At 43.0% G+C, this 20,792-nt stretch overlaps 1 protein-coding gene across 3 annotated transcripts; it reads left to right on the forward strand.

Annotated features, from left to right (window-relative positions):
• The first annotated feature begins 1,159 nt into the window (after positions 1 to 1,159).
• lpin1b (lipin 1b) lies at positions 1,160 to 18,791 on the forward strand. 3 transcript variants are annotated; one of them, XM_052052618.1, is made up of 19 exons: positions 1,160 to 1,375; positions 6,578 to 6,781; positions 6,877 to 6,972; positions 10,160 to 10,449; positions 12,216 to 12,314; positions 12,391 to 12,514; positions 12,599 to 12,857; positions 13,555 to 13,648; positions 14,113 to 14,273; positions 14,349 to 14,442; positions 15,232 to 15,301; positions 15,695 to 15,781; positions 16,171 to 16,368; positions 16,634 to 16,782; positions 16,943 to 17,029; positions 17,121 to 17,273; positions 18,018 to 18,132; positions 18,430 to 18,533; positions 18,613 to 18,791. In XM_052052618.1, the coding sequence occupies exons 2-19, from the start codon at positions 6,590 to 6,592 to the stop codon at positions 18,785 to 18,787; spliced, it is 2,547 nt and encodes an 848-aa protein (XP_051908578.1). In that variant the 5' UTR covers positions 1,160 to 1,375; positions 6,578 to 6,589; the 3' UTR covers positions 18,788 to 18,791. The 3 variants fall into 3 exon arrangements, with proteins under 3 accessions (XP_051908578.1, XP_051908575.1, XP_051908577.1); XM_052052615.1 differs by having other exon boundaries at positions 1,161 to 1,380; XM_052052617.1 differs by lacking the exon at positions 1,160 to 1,375 and adding an exon at positions 3,691 to 3,931.
• The last annotated feature ends 2,001 nt before the right edge of the window (positions 18,792 to 20,792 follow it).

Here is a 20,792-nt window from a genome sequence, read left to right on the forward strand (position 1 = left end):
GTGGGTTTTCTCTGGGCACTCCGGTTTCCTCCCACATTCTAAAAACGTACATGGCGAGTTAATACAACTCTCCAAATTGTCCCAAGGTGTGATTGAGAACGTCTATGTCTGCTCTGCGATTGGCTGGCAACCAGTTCAGGGTGTCCCACTCCTACTGCCCAAAGAAAGCGGGAAATGCTCCAGCACGCCCTCGACCCTTGTGAGCATGGGCAGATTAGAAAATAGAAGGATGGATGGATGGATCTACTTGCTTGCCTTCCTACTACTTATTTCAAAATAAAGTTGTTATTTTAAGTGTCCATTTCACGATTTTATATCTGTTTTTAATTGTAAAAAACAAGTGGAAACAGCATAGATATAGTCAGTTTGAATGCTGCTGCTGGTGTAGCGGTACACCCGACTGACTTGTGGGCGGGCATTTTGGGATTTGTTCCTACTCAGTGTGCATGTGGGTGTGCATGGTTGTTTGTCTCTATATGTTCCCCGTAACTGACTGGCGACCAGCTGGGATAGGCTCCACCAACTCCCCTTGCCCAGTTCAGGATAAGCGGGGTTGGAAATGGATGGATGAAGTTTGAACAAATTTGTTGACAATCCATTTACATTTTAAACACAAGAAAAAAAATCTTGAACAAGGTGGATTTAAATATTTGTAACGGTAGTCCTTTTTAACATTGTTTTGAGGGTATAATATTACGCAGGAACAATCATTAAATAAGTTTAAACAAGTATGGGGGAACTTGCACTCTTCCATGCAATGACGTCTTCCAACCACTTGGAGTCAGTGTTAATCACCAGTGGGGGGAAAAAGTTGCCAGCTGGCCAGTCAAGTACATCCCAAAAGGTTAAAGGTTAAATCCCCGACTACAGCGTAACAGTAATCAGAGTGGGCACCCCGGCAGTCTTGAACCTCCGGCCGGCAGTAATCTGATCTGATGTTGGACGTCAATGACATTGTGGCCGCGGTCAACGACACGGCCCCTGAGACAACAACAGGTGTCCCCAAGAAAACGGAACAGCGGTCCAGGAAGGTCTACATGACTCTTCCGTGTTTGTGTACATCTCCAAATCAAACATTCTGAGAAGCCTCTACAGCAAGTGTCGTCTTCTGAAATGCCGAAGAAGTCAACGGGTCTGACTCAGAATAAGTGGGGGCCAGTCTCAGGTTTCCCCGACTTGAGTGGCCCAGGTAAATTTAGTCGGTTGCACTTGCATTTTGGATCTCAGACTCCTTGAGGCCATCACGGAGTGAGGATCATCGGACTTAAACGCATTTGTGGATACATACAGTACGATGGTGGAATCATGACATCGGCAGAGGAGGGTGAAGAGCTGGAAGAGGCAATTGAACACTATCCCACTGACAAAACATGGAGTTGGGTAATAAAAGCATGTTAGAAGACGCCAGTGTGTACATCGAGCGTTGGGAAGTCGAATGTGGAGTGTGTCGGGAAAAATATGACCATTATATTTTCGATTTGTGGATTACATCTTTTGTATTACATCTCTTACATCTCGGGTCCCAGTAGAATTTGCATGTGCTTCCTTTTCCTAATTACGTCTAAATAAGAAAACAAAAACAACACAAAAGAAGTATGGCGAGCCTTTTGTATTTGGTCCTTCTCTCACCTTTTATTGAAATGTGAACTAAAATAGACGGAAATAGGAGTTAGAGTCATCTTTCACCATATCGAGGACTTTTAAATTACCGGTAATATACTTTTCAGAGTCCCCGGTGCTACGTGAGGATGGCGACCCAAACAAAAATAATACCCTCATGGGCATATTTTGTATCCGTGATGTGCACAAAGTTTTCAAATCTATAAGTAATTAAATAAACATATGTTTACTACTTTCCTTCTGTAAATCTGTTTCAGTGGTTCATCAGCATTTTAGCAAAAACGAAATATTTTGCGCTCTGTGAAAATCGGTTAGGATTTGCAGTGCAGGATATTGGTTGGCACTACTGCCTCACAGTTCTGAGGTTCTGGTTCAGAATCTCGTCTCTGGACTTCCCGTGTGCGTCTGCATCATCTCCCTGTGCTCATACGTTGTTGTTTTTTCCCCCCCTGTTTCCTCCCAAAACATGCATGACTCAAAATGTAGCAAAATTGTGAACGTGTTTTGCATTATGTTAATGTTTGTGTCACATCATATGACACTCAGGCCACAACACCATGGCCCAATCAGCGGCCTCCCAATCAGGCCACACTGTAAAAAGGATTATTGCACGCTACTGTTGAGTCAGCGAAAGGGCGAGAACTCCCGCTCCAGGGCCAATTTGATCATGTGACACTGCATTTGCATACTGCTTTGTAGAAACGCGGTGCCAGCTTGTGAGTCAGCAGAAAGGCCACCAGTCAATTTTTGGGTTCAGAATTCACGCATAAGCAATTTAGGCAAGAGGAGTTTTTGAAATTGGGGAGAATGAGGCAAGAGGCGGCGGACTCATGTCACGAATTCAAGGTGTTTTTGTTAGTCCTGTATGCTGCTGTAGTTTACTGAGCGGGTCATACAGTACATCAAGTTGGCCACTGTCGGGCCTCATTCTTGGCAAGGCATCTCGTTCCTTGAAACCTGTCTAAGAAAAGCTGTCAGTCTTGTGTGTCCTCAAAGGGCACCGTCACTATGTGGCGGCACTGACACAAGCTGCAAAAGCTCAGTGCCTATTAAAAGGACGATAAAAAAAGAAGAAATTAACCTCCCATTTCCCCGCCTGCTTCTCACAAGGCACAACCTTTCTTCCCGGATTGCAAAAATCGTGCTTCAAAGTACGGAAATATCATTAGTGTCTGTTTAACAGCTCGTAAATGTAGGCCTGACATGATGCAATGCACAATTAACAAATTACCCACATTCGGCAAGAAGTTATGATGTAATGACAGGATGTTGGCTGTCAGCCCTTTGCATTCACACAAACACACACCCACGCATTACATGTGGCAAAAGTACAGATGCCTCCTTCACTGAAATAAAAGCATTAGAAAGTACTACTACGCATCAAATACAGGGAGGGACTGTATGTTAAAAGTCAACAGAAAATTGCACTTCAGTACAGGCACCTCAACAGTTCATTACTTCCTGCCAATGGAAAAAAAGGAATGCAAATATTTAAATAGTATGTTTACGTTCACAGAAGGAGGAGCTGAGGAGAGTGAGAAGGAAGGGGCCTGAGGGTATGGTGTGGAGCCTAAATTTGACGCTAAAAACCGCAAATAAGAACTGTGGCGTCTAGGTGTGCTGTGATTGGCTAAGAGGATCACCTCATAACATCAGGCCGGCACGGTGACGTCAGCTGGTTTTGCCGCCACAGTTAAAAGAGGCTCAGGTGGTGGGGGCCATATGAATATTTTTACATTTGGCTGAAATATCGCATTTGTACAAATAATTTATTTAATATAATGACCTATGTTGCCGCTCATTATTTTATATCCTTTAACTAAATTACTTACGCCAATGCAAGTGGCTGTAATTCCAGTCACCAGTTCAATTTAAATTTTCAATTTAATTTTTCTTCATTTTGCTCATAGTTTTATACCTACCAGCGATCTGTCATCTTATCTAGATCTTTTTATCGCTTTAAAAATACACTTCAGGAAATTATCTGTCACCGCTGTCGCCCTTTCAGCGGTGATTTTAGCAACGCAAAAGATCCACGTTGATTGGCCGATGGGCGGTGCCTCGACTGTAGCGTACGAGCAAAAACAGTGGCATGCAAACAGCCAGTTTGCCAAGTGATGCGTCAGCTGTCCGAAAGACACACCGCTGCATTTCTACTTCATATCATGATCAATGTCGGTCACGTGTAATCACGGTGAGATGACAACAGCCTGTAGCGGTAAAATAGATCATGAACAGTGATCGAAGGCAAGTGACTATTTTATAATGCTGCGCTGAGGAGTCTGTTTCGTTTTGTCAACGTAATCAGAAGGTAAGAGACACTATGTTTGTATTTCCACCTAAATGTCATTTACGGTCCCTATAGTTAAGTTATTGGACTTGTATAATTCTCGTTTTGCTCTTAAAATATAATTCTAGTATGGTATTGATCCAAACTGCAGAAGTCCCTTTTATTCTTGGAAAGCCGCAGAGTACTTGCGATCCATTTATTTTAACGCTATCCGTTGTACATACATATTACAATTCAAGTCCGTGTACAGGTAGAACTATGAAAAATATGGATGTTTACACTATCCCCAATCTGCGCGCACTAGTACGATTTGCGAAGCACTCGAGGTTAAATAACGTAGTACATTTTTTCCCTCGTCACGAATGTAATAGTGGCGGATCAGCTGTCAAGTACTGTTTTCCTTAGCGACTACTAGTAACATTTTTCTACTTTTGGGACTCTTTATTTCCTACTAGTGAGGACAAAGAGTCTACAGTACTAGTACATTGATCTAGTGCTGGATATCAGGCACATCCAAACTTGAATGTAAGATACTTATGAGGTCGTAGTGCAGCGAGTGTGTCTATTAGTGCATACTAGTAGATCACAAGTGACACAAATAGTGGAAAAAAATGTAGTGAGGGCAAAGAGTGTATGAGTACAAGGACCTTAAAGTTAAGATGGATATCAAATACATGAAAGGACTATAAATGCTCGAACATGTATTTTCAATTTGAGGGTCAGCACCCAATTCATGAAACGAAAATGAAGGAAATGGTTTGCTTTTGTTTTCACTTCCCATGTGACATCAGTTTGCTTCATTTTCACGACAACTATTCAGTATTATGAGCACGATTGGCCTGTGCTGGGATAAATAATAATCCACTGGTGAAAGGACACTTTGATCCTCTCCTATTTCATCTATAACTGCTTCAGACAAAGTGTATGCAGGAAAGTGGTGACGATTGCATGACTGCCTGTGTCCTATGTGCTGTGATGGTAAATTATCTGTATTATTTTTGACTCCAAGATGGTGCCGTGAGAGTGGCTGCCTTTCCAGCAGTTCCTATATTTTGTTGTTCTACTTCTTCTTTTCATAACTTTGCTGCTGCGAATTGGGAATTTCTCCAGTGCGAGACGAATAAAGGTTTTCTTTTCTTATCTTCTTATCTTATCTTATCTTATCTTATCTTATCTTATCTTATCTTATCTTATCTTATCTTATCTTATCTTAATTGTACATAAAGTTATCCCATATTTACTCCTATATCACTACAGAGCATTTATTCAGCAATAGTGGCCTTGCAAGGTTTCACTGAGAGAGACGGTGAAGAATAATGTTGAAGGGAGGGGTGGGGGGGGCGGCAGCTGGTTCCCAAGCTTGGACGAGATAAGTCATCAAGGAGTGGTGATGCCAACGGAAGATGGAGCTTGTTAGGCTCCACAGCTGTGTAAAACAACTCCCACTCTACCAAGCACACAGGAGTGCATCAATATTATATATTTTTTGGAATGAAGACATGGCCCTCAAGAGTGAAGGAGGAGGGAAAGGGAGTTGTCGATAGCGTTAATACCTTATTTTTTCAGTTCCATAGTCAAAGTGCTGTCGCTTCTCAGAAAAACGAAAGAGCTCGAGTGGCGGCTGCAAGCCAGGATGAATCGAGCCTTTAAAAATAGCCGCAGTCCGCAGATGAACAATTTTCAGTTTGCACTAAACATTGTGCTGCATTCAAAATCAATTGTTGTCAACTCAGCTGGCCGAGGCAAATGAAGTAACTGAATCTGAGTCGTGCTCTTGCGCAACACCACCCTCAGCTTTGAACACACAAAATGAAACCCATCTTCATCCGATGTGCGTTAGCACATCTGCCTCACAGTTCTATGATTCTGGGTTCAAATCTCAGCATTCCTCTGTGGCGTTTCTTGTTTTCTTGCGTGTGCTTGTGTGTTTTTATTTCGAACGTCAAGAAGGTAACATATCGCCATCGTAGATGCTAACAATCAATGTGACATGCTGTTATTACACTCACTTCTCTGACACCCATGTCACTCACCAGGCTAGTCGCTGCTTTTTGAAGCCAAAAACACTCAAAGGTACAGCTACTACACCCTAATGACGACAAACATGATGGAAAATGGTTACATACAATCCATCCCTTTAAGTCTTTAGGACCACTTTTGGGGAAGGCCCTTTTCCATTCCACGGTCCATAAAATCCCTCTTGCAATTTTGTGGGGCAAAAGAAGCCAATCAACCACTTCTAAAGATGAATAAAAGTTTATAAACGTACTCCCAAAATATTGTCAAGTCATGCCTGAAATGTATTTGTCACTATTCAATGTCCTTCTCCCATTTCTTATTATTCACGATGCAGTTTGTATGACATCACTTTTTAACCACACAACCTTTTTTTGAACTCGGGTGTCAGGTAAAGGCTTGGACAAGTTTCCCGCAGTTTCAGGGACGGGCACACACAAAGGCATTCTTATTTCCTTGGAACCAGAAGGTATCTGAGAAGAGATTTTTAGAATTCCCGTCCTCAAGTGCGACTAATCACGCTTCTTCAGATGTTGTCTATATTTAAAGGAGACATACATATCATGCAAAACACTTTAAATGTTTCCAACTGTTAAAAAGAAAAAGTATAATGTGTCCTTTTTTTGCTTGTGTTCTGCCTGTCCCCACCAGACCCGTCAGACCATGAACTACGTGGGCCAGTTGGCGGGTCAGGTGTTGGTGCAGGTCAAGGAGCTGTACCGAGGCCTCAATCCGGCCACGCTGTCGGGCTGCATCGACGTCATCGTGGTGCGGCAGCCCGACGGCTCCTTGCACTGCTCGCCCTTCCACGTCCGCTTCGGCAAGATGGGAGTCCTCCGCTCGCGAGAGAAAGTGGTAAGCAAATGAGGAGGCACGCATAAAAAAACACACGTAGAGGTTTTAAAATACAGATGTGTATATAATATATATATATATATTTTTTTTTACAGGTGGACATGGAGATTAATGGAGAGCAAGTAGATCTACATATGAAGCTCGGAGACAACGGGGAAGCCTTCTTTGTCCAGGAAATGGAAAATAACCAGGTACAGGAAATCAGAGTGGCTGCTGTTCACTGTACTATGTAACCCTCACTGCAAGCGATGCTGACTCAGAACAAGGCTCGAATCAACCGCCATTCACTCCATGAACTGTGCCGTCTTTTCACAAAGAAAGCATCAGAGTCAAAGGAGTAAACAAAACTGACCGAGATGACACAATTACTTCTTGCTAACTTATACAGAAAAACCTAATGGCTACCTTATAGATATTTTTAATATCAGATGTCAAGGTAAGATGAGACTTGTTTAACTAGGGCATGGCAAGTATGTCATTGGTAGGCGGGGCCTAATTTTAAAAAGACGTACAAGTACGTCTTGTGGAATGAAAGAGTTAATAGAGCAAGTGTTGCAGTTCCGAAAAAAGGAGAGCTGTGGTGTTGGCTTTTTTTAAAAACATACACTTTATTTATGCTTTTAACAGTCTCGAAAAACACGGACACGTCTACGTCCGACTACTTTGCCTTTTCTTCTGTCGTTCCGACTCGAGAGGCGTTCAAAGACCGCCTCCGAAAAACGGAAATTAATGATCACTTCAATGACACTAAGGAAAGCGAACATAATGCACCAAAACAGAAAATCAAGCGAGCAAATCATAAAAGAAATTATATGGGGGAGTTTGTGAACACACAACAAAGGAATGAATTACAAACAATTCTGAAACAGTCCAGTCTCCAAGGGCAACATTAGGAGGTTTTTACTGTCTGCAATTGGCTGTAGTTTGCAGGGGTATCAAACTGCAACGCAAACTCATAAGAGTTGTTTACCTACTTTGCCTGCCTAACAAATGCATTAGCGACCCCAAAATAGAAGAAAAAAATGGTTCACATGTCAAAGCTGCGAACTAATTTCAAACACACTCTCCTGCATCACAAACACTCTGACGCGCAGTCCCAAATATTTTACACATAGTCGGTTTGGGGAAATCAGGTCACACCGCATATGTATGTGGACTTGGCACGACCGCCAGGAATTTCCGTTTTTCCTTTTAGAGTTGGACCACGTTCCTCCGTTTCCCAGAAAGCGTTTACTTATAGTCAAGGAGCAGTATGGCCATAAATCTTTTGCGATCCCCTGATTTTAATGACCCCCGCTAAACGATTTGTACACATTTGAAGATATTTGCTGAAAACGTGCAAAGGCTGACAACAGTATGATCAGTTGCAGAAGTGTAGCATTGAACAATTTTTCCACCATTTTCAGATTTTTTTTGGGGGTGGGGGGGCTTGGCTGAAAGTGTGCCGCCCATCTCCCCTCCCCCACCCGATGAGCGAGAAAGCATAACTGAACAATAAGTGCAACGTGAGAGCCAGCGTGTCGACAAGGGTTCCGCTCTGGCGTGGAGACTTACGAGCGCCTCGTTGTTGCGGCATGGAAAAGCCGTCAGAGGCTTTCAGCGGATATATTTGGGCGTCTCAAACATGTAGTTACGATATGTATATAGGTGCAAGAAAAATGCTCGACAAAGCATTGTAGAGGTGTTTGATTGACAATTAACAGTTGAGCGGTAGGTGATTCCATACATTCAGCGGACATGCACTGGAGTGACGACAAAACAGCTTGATTTGTCACAATTTCCACTCTTCGTTTTGTATGGAGCACTTGACGGTTTTGTGTTTAATCATTCAAAATTTGGCCTGGTTACGAGCAACATTCTTCTCTATGGCGTGTCATGTGTACATTTGTTTTCAGTGTAAAGGGGATGGAAAGTCTTCGGAGAACGTTGGAAGCCAATCACAACTCAAGTTCGTGGAACACATAAAAAAAGAGGCAGTTTACAGATTTCTTGGAAAGCTGACTTTTTTGTGTGTGTTCTCGTCGGCCCTTTAGGGGTCGGGGGTGGGGTGTATGAGGACTTCCCATGCACGTGACAGAATGTGCTGCCAAAATACATAAATAAGCTATAAACTACCGAGACGAACGTCATCAAGAAGGGAAGACTGTGATTTGTTTCAGGCGGACAAGTGTTAGGTTTCCGGCTTGAGGAAAGCAGAGCAGGAAAGTAGGAGGTCCCCCCCCCCCTTCTACTCTCTCCATGTTGTTTATTTTCGAACTACGGTTACACGCATCACGACATCATCAGTCGTCGACCTCACTTGCTGTCTTGTGCCAGGAGATATAGACACACAATATGGAGCTACAGTAAAAGTTCCTGGAAAGGGCTCTACTTTCACGGAGGCAGCTGCTTTTTTCCCAGCTGCTTTTTATAGTTCAGATTGTACTCGGAAACGTTAGGAAAAGAAGGAACACCTTTGCCCATCACGCCAACGGCCATAAATATGCATACAAAAGCTAGATAAAATGCAAAACCACAATTTGTAGGTTGTTTTTTTTCATGCTGAGATGTTGTCATGGAATTCTCAGCATTTCTAGATTTCTAACTTTTGATGACAAATGGCAAGCATATGGCACCGCAAGAAATGTATACTGTATATTTTCAGCGATGGTTGTTTTAAAGTGCTCTATGAATACAGTTGAGTTGAGAAAGCTAATGTAGCAGTCGACAACAGACTCATAAAAAGATGGTCAAGTTAACCCGTTGCCTTCATGCCAAACTCACGTCTCAAGGGATAAGAGGACGCCCTGTGTTCATAAAGTTTCAAAGATCAACTGTCACGTGTAAATAACCTTTAATACATTAAACAATCTACCGTTCAATTTACTGGACTGTGACTTCCTGTTTCCACAAAACAGCGGCGCTATTAATACTAAGCTAACATTAGCACTGCAAAGAAGCCAATGTTAGCCGTGGTTGATATGCTGGTAGCATGACTCTGTTAATAACATTAATGGCGTTAAATTTTATTTTTGGTAATCTACAATGAATTCAATGTCTCAAAGAATTCATAAACTTGCCTTTTGAGCAGAAATGTTGCTAATTCCACGTTGCCTCTGAATATTCTCACCTTCTTGAGGGGCATTTGCTCTGCTTCTGTTTACAAGATAATCTTTTATCCAGTCGTTAACAAACAAGAGATGGTCATTTTTCACCCCCACCGTTGAATATTCCAGCATAGTTTCAGCAAAGCTCCTGAAGCAAGCTTAAGTTAATAGCTCAGCACATCGCTTCAAGGTTTTGCTGGTAAACCTTTTGTGTGCACAGGAAATGATTGTCACCTCGTCTGTCACGCCTTTTGTCTCTGATTGGTTGCATGCAATGAATTGATCTCACTAGGAAGTGGTTCCTTCCTACCTGGCCACCTCTCCCATCATGTCGGACGGTCTCGTTCTGATGAGCTCCTCGCTGATGGCGAAGAGCTCGGGGCCTCCCGTGCAGACCTTGGGCTCCATGGGGAGCAGCGGCGAGACCGGCACAACGGCGATGATGATCATGAAAAAACGAAGGAAGAGGAGGAGGAAAGCCCGGACAGACAGTCCGAAGAGGGAGGAGAGCGGCGACTACTCCGAGGACGAGGACATGTTCACTATTGACATCAGCTCTGATGAAGAAATGGAGAACAACAGGTGAGCAAGAGGAAAGTGAGCCATGCTTCCGATTCTTTTCGTAATACGGTAGTGCCGTCAGATACAAAATGGATTCACGGCATTTCCATTCATTTCAATGGGAAAAGCAAGATTAAGATTAAGATTAAAACATCACTGTACAGCAGGGGTGGGCAATTATTTTTTGCATAGGGCCACATGAGAACCAGAAAACATTATGGAGGGCCGGATCAAAAGGTTGAACTAAATTCGACATAATATTAATTTGATTTCTTTATTTAAAAAGCACTATTTTGCATTTTTTGGCACGTTTTTCAGACTTTAAGAGTACATTATTCCGTCGCATCGATCGGGATTTGCTTGACTTGGCGCTACTGCGGGCTTCCGTATCTTCTCCCCCTTCCTCCCTATGCTCTGCAACTTCAAGTAACTGTGCCACCTGGCGTTGAAATGCCTGTCATTACGAGTCCAAATGAAATGAATGCAGTCATTGACATTGAACCTTAATTGTGTACCAACCTTTGGCGGGCCGGATTAAAAAGACAAACGGGCCGGATTTGGCCCGCAGGCCGTAGTTTGCCCACTACTGCTGTGCAGTGTTTACAAGAGTGTGAAAGAGGCTCGTCGGCAGCCAGTCACACGAAAATAAGTGGAATGTCACACAGTAAACAATGGAGGACATGCAGTATTTGGCATACTTAGTGAAAAAGTGGGGGTATGACACGTTTTTTTATTGCAATGGAACTTGTTATGCTTGGTAAAAACGAGGGCTATGCCCCACATGTAAGTATGGGTGCACATGACTCAGTCAGCTAGCAATACATCATTGAGGAAAGCCATATGGAAAACATCTGCACGTGACCGCTTCCTCGCAAAGCACAGCGCCAAATTCAAAGCCTTGAAGCGTCTTGGCCAACGTGCTGTTTCGAAATTCAGCTTGTGTAAGGCCAGCCTTCCCAGCGAGGGGAACATCCAACATATTGTTGTAAAGAAAATTTTGGGCTTGAGTTCCCCTTTAATTTTTAAGCGTATCGAAAAATATTTACGTTTACATCCATCATCATCATCATCTAGGTCACATTTAATATGATATGTGCAAGATCGGCGTGAGGTCTAAATTTGGACTGGAGCGCTATCAAAGACAAGACTGGAGAATGTTTAACTCGACACGTCCGACCTCATTTTTTAGAGGGGACGATCCAGTGAAAGGCAATTCTGGGCGCCGTTAATGTTGCAAAGTTTACATGTCCCAACCTATATTTCCAATTTGCACATCCCAGAGCGCTGCTACATGTGTGTTTCATATTTTGATTGCATGTCGGAGGGTTGCACGTTCCAACATGAGCTTCTTCACAAAGTGTTGTTCCCCCCACCCCTGAGCAGTTTAGTGAATTCCAGCCTGCAAAATCAATGAACAGAATAGCAACAAATTGAAAACACATGTGTTTTTTTCATTTTTAGGATGACAGATTTAGTATTATTTTGGTTTGAATAGAAAACCATTGACAAAAAATATTAACGTGAGACAATATTTGGCCTCATCAAATATAAATAAATAAATAAATAAAAGCATAATCATTAAATTACATCTTTAAAAATATATATATTTTCCATCATCCAAAAAATGCACTGAGCCCACACACCAACTTTGGCAATAACCAGTAAAAGCTTTTGAGAATTTTGACTGACAAGAACCCTTGAGCAAAATAGCAGCCAACATGACCTACTGCCAAAACTTCTTTTTTGTCTCGGTTGTATTCCTGACAGGTACATGTTTTGTGTTTCAGGCTCTCTTCCAGGGAAGTGGCAGTCGGGTCCACCAACACTTCTTTCAAACAATCTAGCGTTTACGCTCGCTCCGACGGCGACTGGAGTCCCCTCCAGAGGTGCCTCATTTGCTCAGACCTAAATTCAAAATGTGTGCGTTATTTTGTTGTAACGTCTTCCACCCCGATTTCTCAGCCCTGGAAACTCATGTCCCGCTTCTCCCAAAAGTGATTCTGAGCTCATGATGAAGCCGTCGACCGCAGGCAATCAAGATTCAGCCATGCACTGGCCGTGGGGGGAATTGCCACAGGCTGCCACTGTAAGCAGCATTATTAACACTTTTCTCTCCTCGTGAATGTTTTATGTCCTCGGGATGTAATGTAACCTCCAACCTCCTCTCCAGCCATCCTTCCTTTCAACGAAAGCCGAGCCGCCGGCAATCGGTCCCGTGTCCTTCCCGGTATCGCAGAGCACGCATTTCAGAGCCATTCCTCATCAGGTGTCCGAACGGCCGCCCCATGGCGAGGAGCCGGCCGTCTCCAAGGCGATGGAGACGGACTCTGTGACATTGACGGATGGTGCGCCGTCCCATGTGGCATCAGACTTGGAGGATATGACGGGACGGCCCTTGGGAAAGACAGACTCCCCATCCAAGAAAAAAGGTAATAACGAAATATGAGTTTCATTTGGGCCGGCATGGTGGGCGACCGGTTCGCACGTCTGTCTCACAGTTCAGAGATGCAGGTTTCGATTCCTGCTCCGGCCTTCCCGTGTGGAGTTTGCATGTTCTCCCCATGTCTGTGTGGGTTTTCTCCGGGTACTCCAGTTTCCTCCCACATTCCAAAAACATGCGTGGCAGTTTAATGGAACACTCCAAACTGTCCCTAGGTGTGAGTGTGAGCATGAATGGTTGTTTATCTATGCATGCCCAGCGATTGGCTGGCAACCAATTCAGGGTGTACCCCGCTTGCTGTCCAGACAGCTGGGATAGGCTCCAGCATGTGACCCTTGTGAGGGTAAGTGGATTCGAACATGTATATTTTTTGGGGGTGTATATATGTATATATATATATATATATATATACACATATATATTCTCTCACACACACATATATATTTTGTGTGTGTATATATGTATGTATATATAAATACACATGCACACACATTGTGTGTCTGTCTGGCAGAAATGCAGGAGAGTTCGCTCAATGACACATTTTCCGAAATAGATTGACTTGGTTGTTTAATTTTATCCGAGATGGGTGGATATACTGGACATACTTCAGAGACCCAGCTATTTGCGCCACGGGCCATTTAAAAAGTCAGCGTGAATGCCTGAAATGAAAATGTGTGTTTTTGTAGATAAAAGGAGCCGCCATCTGGGCGCTGATGGAGTTTACTTGGATGATCTCACAGAACTGGAGCCTGAAGTGGCCGCCTTGTATTTCCCAAAGAGGTATAGAATTCGCTTCCCAAAAAATACAACAGAATTGTTTGTCATTTGTTTTCTAATGTGAATTAATGTGATATTATACTACAGTAATAAAAGATACAGTAGTAATTTAATAGAATACAGTTTTTTGAACAGTTTTTGCCACATTTCTGCTTCAATTCAGTGGACATTGTACTGCTCTTTCTGGCATGTCTGCTTTTGCAAGTGGGGGCAGTATGGTAGAGATAAAATTTCTGAGCTCTTCAAGTACATCAATTAACATTAGCAGTTCTTTGCAGAGGACAAAGAAAATACCCTTGTGAGTTCTGTTACATTACGCATCTACACGAGTCACTCCACCGCCAAGTTAAAGCATAAATCATCCATCAGATGATGGTTCAAATTTCAACGTGTTCACAGCAGGGCTTGGTCTATTTGCATAGGATAACTGGATTCATGTTGACGTTTTGGTTTTTATTTTGTCACAGTGACAGCGGCGCAATAGTTCGGAGCGCTAGCTTCTCCCCGCAGTCGCTGAGCTCCGGGGGAGACAGCGGCGTGGACGGCTTCAGTGACCCAATGGGCGACTTGCCCTCCATCGCCATATCGCTTTGCGGCGGCCTCACCGACAACAAGGAGATCGGCAAAGGTAAGGAGGCTCATGCAGGATGGCCTCAGACGCCATAAAACAACTAACTGTCCACTTCCGTGTTTACGCTCACAGAGCAGTTCCACGCCAAGATCATCTCGTACCAGCAGTTTGTTCAGAACCCGTCGGTCATCGACGACCCCAACCTGGTGGTGAAAATCGGCTCCAAGTAAGACGTGGAATATGGGAAAATATTAGAAATCAGATATTAAATCACAGTCCACTCAAGTTACTGGAGACGAGGGAGGTGGGGAAGTGGCAGTAAAACAAGCCAAAATCCCAATGTCATTGTTTACGAAAAGGTGTGGTTTAACAAAATGCAAGAGTTTAAAAATTAACTTAAGTCTGAAATACAGATTTTAACATTCCAACAGGGGTAGCTTCTCTAATTTTTGCAGGTTGGGCATTCTAGAGTACAGAAGTCTGAATAGAAAATACCCTGGAACCTGCTAATATCTAATTTGAGTCACCAAAACACATGTTGCGTAACTACGATCCGGAATGGAACACAGAGTACTATACCACTAAGTCAGCATGATAGGAAAGTGCGAAGCCATGTACTATGTATTATGTATGAGCAAATTCCTTGTCGTGGTAGTTGCGTCTCTAATTATCCAGAGGCCAAGCCTTGCCCGTTGTAAATCTTGTTGTCAAGAACAGACTCGTTGAATCAAAATCGAATGATTGAAACTTGCTTCATGAGGTTTCCTCTAACTCCGCATTACGGTGAGGTGAGTTCATTGTTCTGGATGTACCCCCTGATATTGGCTGGCGACCTGTCCACGCATGACCTCATGTGTAGGACCAACACTTTAGAAAACTACTTTTGTATCGGATCTCAATAAGCTCTGCAGGTCTACCTAATGAAGCGGCCAGGGAGAGTGTTCAACTGTCATGAGCTGAGGTTGTTTTTTTTTTCCTGAACTGATATAAATATACCTGCGCTTTCCTTGCTCAGATACTATAACTGGAACACTGCTGCCCCCATCATGCTGGCGATGCAGGCATTTCACAAGCCGCTGCCAAAGGTAGGACACGTCTCACAGACACACTCACTACAAATGACGCACTTGCGTCCGTTCGCATGAGCTCAATTTGTTTCTTGCTCGTACGTTACTGGCACATAATGTACAAGTTGAAGGTTACCTTACGTCAACTCTTCCTTCTGTCCCTCCTCCCTGTTCATTTACAACCACATTTATCCATTAGTACACATGCCTGTCTATTATTTACTCCGCCTTCCAGTTCCTTCTTGGCCGTGTCGCCGATCTGCTGGGCTACAGCTTTGTAACTTCATTTTCAGCATCATTATTTGTCACCAATATTATGATTTTTCTTTTTGGTCTGCTTTTGTTGTCTAAGTGGATTTTTTGTTGTTGTTTTCCCCCCTGCTGTTTTGTGTTTCTCGTGATCCACTCCAGACCGCAGTGGAAAATATCATGAAGGAGAAGATGCCCAAGAAAGGAGGGAGGTGGTGGTTCTCCTGGAGAGGCCGCAACAGCAAATCGGTACGTTTGCATAGTAGTACTGCAGTAAAGTTTCATTTGTTCCGCTCTAGTAATGCAAAGCATTTGTATCTCAAATCATCTTTCCCCATTGAAGTGAATTGAAATGCAATTAATCTGTTCTAGCCCCCCCCCAAATTACAATGTCCTTTTTTAGGAATATAGCACTCTGTAAGATTCTACTCTCTGTCTTTCTCTCTCTCTCTTTCACATATAAAGAGAGATAGATATATATATAGTCATATACAATGTAAATAATTACAACATTTGTGGATCAAGATTAATTACGAAGATTTGCACAATTACTCTCAGGAGTCGTAGTAATTTTTCATAGGGGATCATCTCTTGTAGCATTTGGTCACATAAACGTCCGAGTGTCTCCCATTTGCTAGGATTCTGTCTCGGAACGCGGGGCCTGCGGCTCGGACGAAATTGGGCAATTGTCTAGCCGGCAAAAAGAAGAGTCATCGTCCAGCGATGAAGATCACAGGGTGGCCAAACAGAGCTCAGCCAGCATTCAGTCAGAGGCCGGAATGGCCGTGGGAGGCGTGTCGTACAAGAAGACGCTCAGACTCACCTCGGAGCAGCTGGTAAGATGTTTACTCACAAAACCATACCGTGTTCACCGCAAGATTACGATCCGTCTTTAGCGGCCTTTTTAAATTTTCAATCAATAATTTTTTTTCCTTTCTCAATGTTGTAGATTTGCTACGCTTTTATTTTGAAGTTGTTCCTGGCAGCGCATGGTAGTGTTGCGAATATAGTTGGGGCTGGTTCATATCGTAAAACGTTTGGTAGCTGCAGCCCTTAGTTGTGTCCCTTACGCATCCACGTTTGCCTGTCCTGTCAATGCAGGTGTCGCTGCAGCTGCACGATGGCGCCAATGACGTGGTGTTCAGCGTGACCACTCAGTACCAGGGAACGTGTCGCTGCCAGGGAACCATCTACCTCTGGAACTGGGACGACAAGATCATCATTTCTGACATTGATGGAACCATCACAAGGTGTGTGTGTGTGTGTGTGTGTGTGTGTGTGTGTGTGTGTGTGTGTGTGTGTGTGTGTGTGTGTGTGTGTGTGTGTGTGTGTGTGTGTGTGTGTGTGTGTGTGTGTGTGTGTGTGTGTGTCGAGACCGATTTTTGAAGGTAAATCGATGTTGGATTGCAGGTCAGACACGCTGGGTCACATCCTGCCCACCTTGGGAAAAGACTGGACTCACCAGGGGATTGCACAGCTCTACCATAAAGTCAGCCAGTAAGCATGCTCACATTGATGCACTGACATTTTGGCACCGTATGATAAAAATTGCTGCTCTAACATTCTCTCTTGTCTGGTCCCGCATCAGGAATGGCTACAAACTCTTGTACTGTTCGGCCCGAGCCATCGGCATGGCGGACATGACGCGGGGATACCTGCACTGGGTCAACGAGAGGGGCACCATGCTCCCCATGGGGCCCGTCCTGCTCAGCCCCAGCAGCCTCTTTTCCGCTCTGCACAGGTCCGACGAGCACCTTGCATGTATTTACTAGTACAGGGGTCGGCAAACCAAAACGTTGAAAGAACCATCGATGTAGGACAAAAAAAAAAAGAAAAACGAATCTGTGTGGAGCCGGAAAAAAATAAAAACCTTCTATAAAACTTACAATGAAGGAAATACATGCAGTATGTATGTAGGCGACTGGACTGTCTCAGAATTGTTTGTTATTCATTCCTTCGTTGTGTGTTCACAAACGCCCCCATAGAATTTATTTTGAAATTTCCTCGATTTATTTTTTTGTTTTGGCATATATATTTTTTTTGCTTTTCTTAGTGTCAATGAAGTAATCATTAATTTCAGTTTTTCTGAGGCAGTCTTAGAATGCCTCTCGAGTCAAACGAGAAGAAAGAAGGCACGGAGTCGGACGCAGACATGTCTGTGTTTGTCGAGACAGTTAGAAGCCTAAACAAAGTGTACTTTTTAAAAAAACAACACCACAGCTCTCCTTTTTCGGAGCTACAACATGCATCTATAACTATTTGAGCTATATTAGCCTACTATCAAACTCTTTTTCCACTTTCAAACATTTTTTATAAAGCTCTAGGGGGCCACTAGATGTCGCTAAGTGCCGAATGCGGCTCTAGTGCCGCGTGTTGCCGACCCCCGCACTAGTAGGACATGTCAGTGTTACTAGTGTGACAACACTGCGCACTCCTCGTACAAATAAACACTCAAACAGCTTTCCGCATGTACGTACGTTGCCAGAGAAGTGATCGAGAAGAAGCCGGAGAAGTTCAAGGTGGAATGTCTGAGTGATATCAGGAACCTCTTCTACCCCAACACGCAACCTTTCTATGCAGCCTTTGGCAACAGGCCCACGGTAAATATACACACGATCGCGCCCGTTGGGTAGAATTTAGGCTCCATTTTTATGGAACATAAGATGGAGTCACTCTGGGAGGTGTACATGTATAAACTCGCTCGCTTTCAAAGCAGAGTTCCCCATGTTTGTATCTTACAAGCGCCACAAGATATAAGATGTTCTGTCGTAATTCAAGCACTGGATCTACGAAAAGAATCCAAGGATCAAAATGTCCCCTCTAAACTCAGAACAGTACAGCAGTGTCTTAAAATTGATAGCATCTTATGAACCTTTGGTCTCCATTTGGATTGACAGGATGTCTTTTCCTACAAAGAAGTCGGGGTGCCACTGAACAGGATTTTCACGGTGAACCCCAAAGGGGAGCTGGTGCAGGAGCACGCAAAGACCAACATCTCATCGTGAGTCTGCTTTCCATCAGGCAAATCTTGATTATTTTTTTCAAATAACTATTAATGTGACTGTGTTGTCCCCTTGCAGGTACGTGCGCCTCGGGGAGGTGGTGGATCACGTTTTCCCCCTTAACATGCGAGCCTCATCCTCGGACTTCCCCTGCTCTGACACCTACAGCAACTTCACCTACTGGAGGGAGCAGCTTCCCCTGGTGGACCGGCAGGGAACCACACCCCCCTGCACGCCCATCCTCAGCAGCTGACCCATAGTCCCATCCTCAGCAGCTGACCCATATTCGTGGTGGTGGTGGTCACACAGAATGCACCAAATGGTACCTTCTTGGACTTTTTTTTTAGCAAGCACAATGCATTGAAATGCACTTTGTGACTGAATAATTTATTCAAGGCAGCTTATTGATTTGAAGTGAGCCTTTATTTTTAGCTAAACTTGGTGCCAAATATATACTATACCTTTATTTTCTTACTCACATGCACACACATTAGTAGTTAGTTGTACATTATAGAACAGTCCATCCCTTTTCGATAGTGCCTATTTTTAGGATTTGTCAAAAAGCTGGAGTCTATTCTAGCTAACTTTGGGCAGGGAAAGCAGGCTAGACGCTGGTTACTAGTCCATCACAGGGCATATACTGCATAACATCCATTCATCATGTCTTACTAATGACATTTTTACACTCCTGTATGACCTTTCTGCATGACGACATGTGGCAAGACTACTGCTGCACATGTCGGGGCTAGTTGCCTGGTCCAGGAGATTGCTGGTGTGTGAGGCATGCATTCGATTTAGTCCCAGCAATGTTTTTTGTGCAGCACAGTGGTTTCCTTGTAAGGTGTAATTGGATACTGGTATGCCATAAGTGGCACTAGTATTAACAAAATGTTAAATGTAAAAAGAAAATAAAACATATAAAAGGCAGGCGGCATGGTGGACAACTGGTTAGCACGTACGCCTCAGAGTGCAGAGGTGCAAGGTTCGATTCTGGCTCCAGGCTTCCTGTGTGGAATATGTATGTTCTCCCCATGCCTGCGTGGGTTTTGTCCAGGCACTCCACTGGCTAAAATTGACATTTATATCAACATTGACACCAGATATGTGAATTTGCCATATTGTGATGTCACAAGTCGGAGAAATTCACAAGAAGAGTTGAGATGAGCTCATTTCACACTTGATGGCTGGACAGGTAGTCCAGAAACCCAACTAGTGTACCTCACAAAAGTGTGTACACTCCTCAATTTTCTGGAACTGTTTTATGATACCTTTATTTAAAGGGACAACATTGAAGAAATGACATTTTGCTGCAATGTTGAGTAGTCAATGTGCATCGACTGCATATAATTAATTATTTTCCCCTAAAAATAACTTACCACAGCCAATAATGTCTTAACTACTGGTAAGAAAATTGAGTAAAGCTCGACGTGAAAATGCCCAAATTGGGCCTAATTTACCATTTCTCCCCCTCATGTGACTTTTGAGTGTTCCAAGAGTTCAAATGTTGACTCCCTCTACTCAATAGAATTTTTTTGTCTGACTAATATCAGGATAATGTGAAGCACAGCAGCTTGTTTTTGCACATGCGTTAGAAAAATGTGAGAATGTATTGTGCATAGAAAGCAAGTTCTTAAAAATATGAACATCTTTGTCATTTCTTTGTCAAACTTTGTCATTTTATTGCACAAATATGTTGTTATTTTCATATTAATGTGTCTATTCTTCACCTAGGATTTAAATGATATGTCAAAATTAATTTGCCTGTAGTTGCTATCAAATGCCATGTGAAAGAAGTTACAAAGGGAATTTGACAGTATTTCTTGTGATGGACTTCAGGTATGCTTAGTGACAAACCAACTGTTTATCAGATTATCTATCACCTATAATCGCAGATGATGTGTATATATATTCAGTACTTTAATATGCTTCAAAATATTCATTATTCTTTCTATGAAAGAGCTTGAAATTTGTCAAAAAAAACAACAACAACATACATACATTGTGTAAACTGTCCTACCCTCACTGTTTAAAAGTTAAACAAAGTCAAATAAATGACGTTGGTTACTTGGAACAGGAGTGTATTCAGTGTATTTCTTCAGATAAAGCTAACACATAATTGGAAGTTCCATTGACAGGCTTCTGTTTGGTGTTGTTATAAGCCTTACAGATATTTGCACAGAAATAGAAAGACTAAAAATATAACAAATAAAAGGTCATTATTTTATTACCTTTTATTTGGATGCATTACTCCTGACGAG

This window comes from Hippocampus zosterae, chromosome 19, assembly GCF_025434085.1.
Source record: "Hippocampus zosterae strain Florida chromosome 19, ASM2543408v3, whole genome shotgun sequence".
NCBI classification, from domain to species: domain Eukaryota; kingdom Metazoa; phylum Chordata; class Actinopteri; order Syngnathiformes; family Syngnathidae; genus Hippocampus; species Hippocampus zosterae.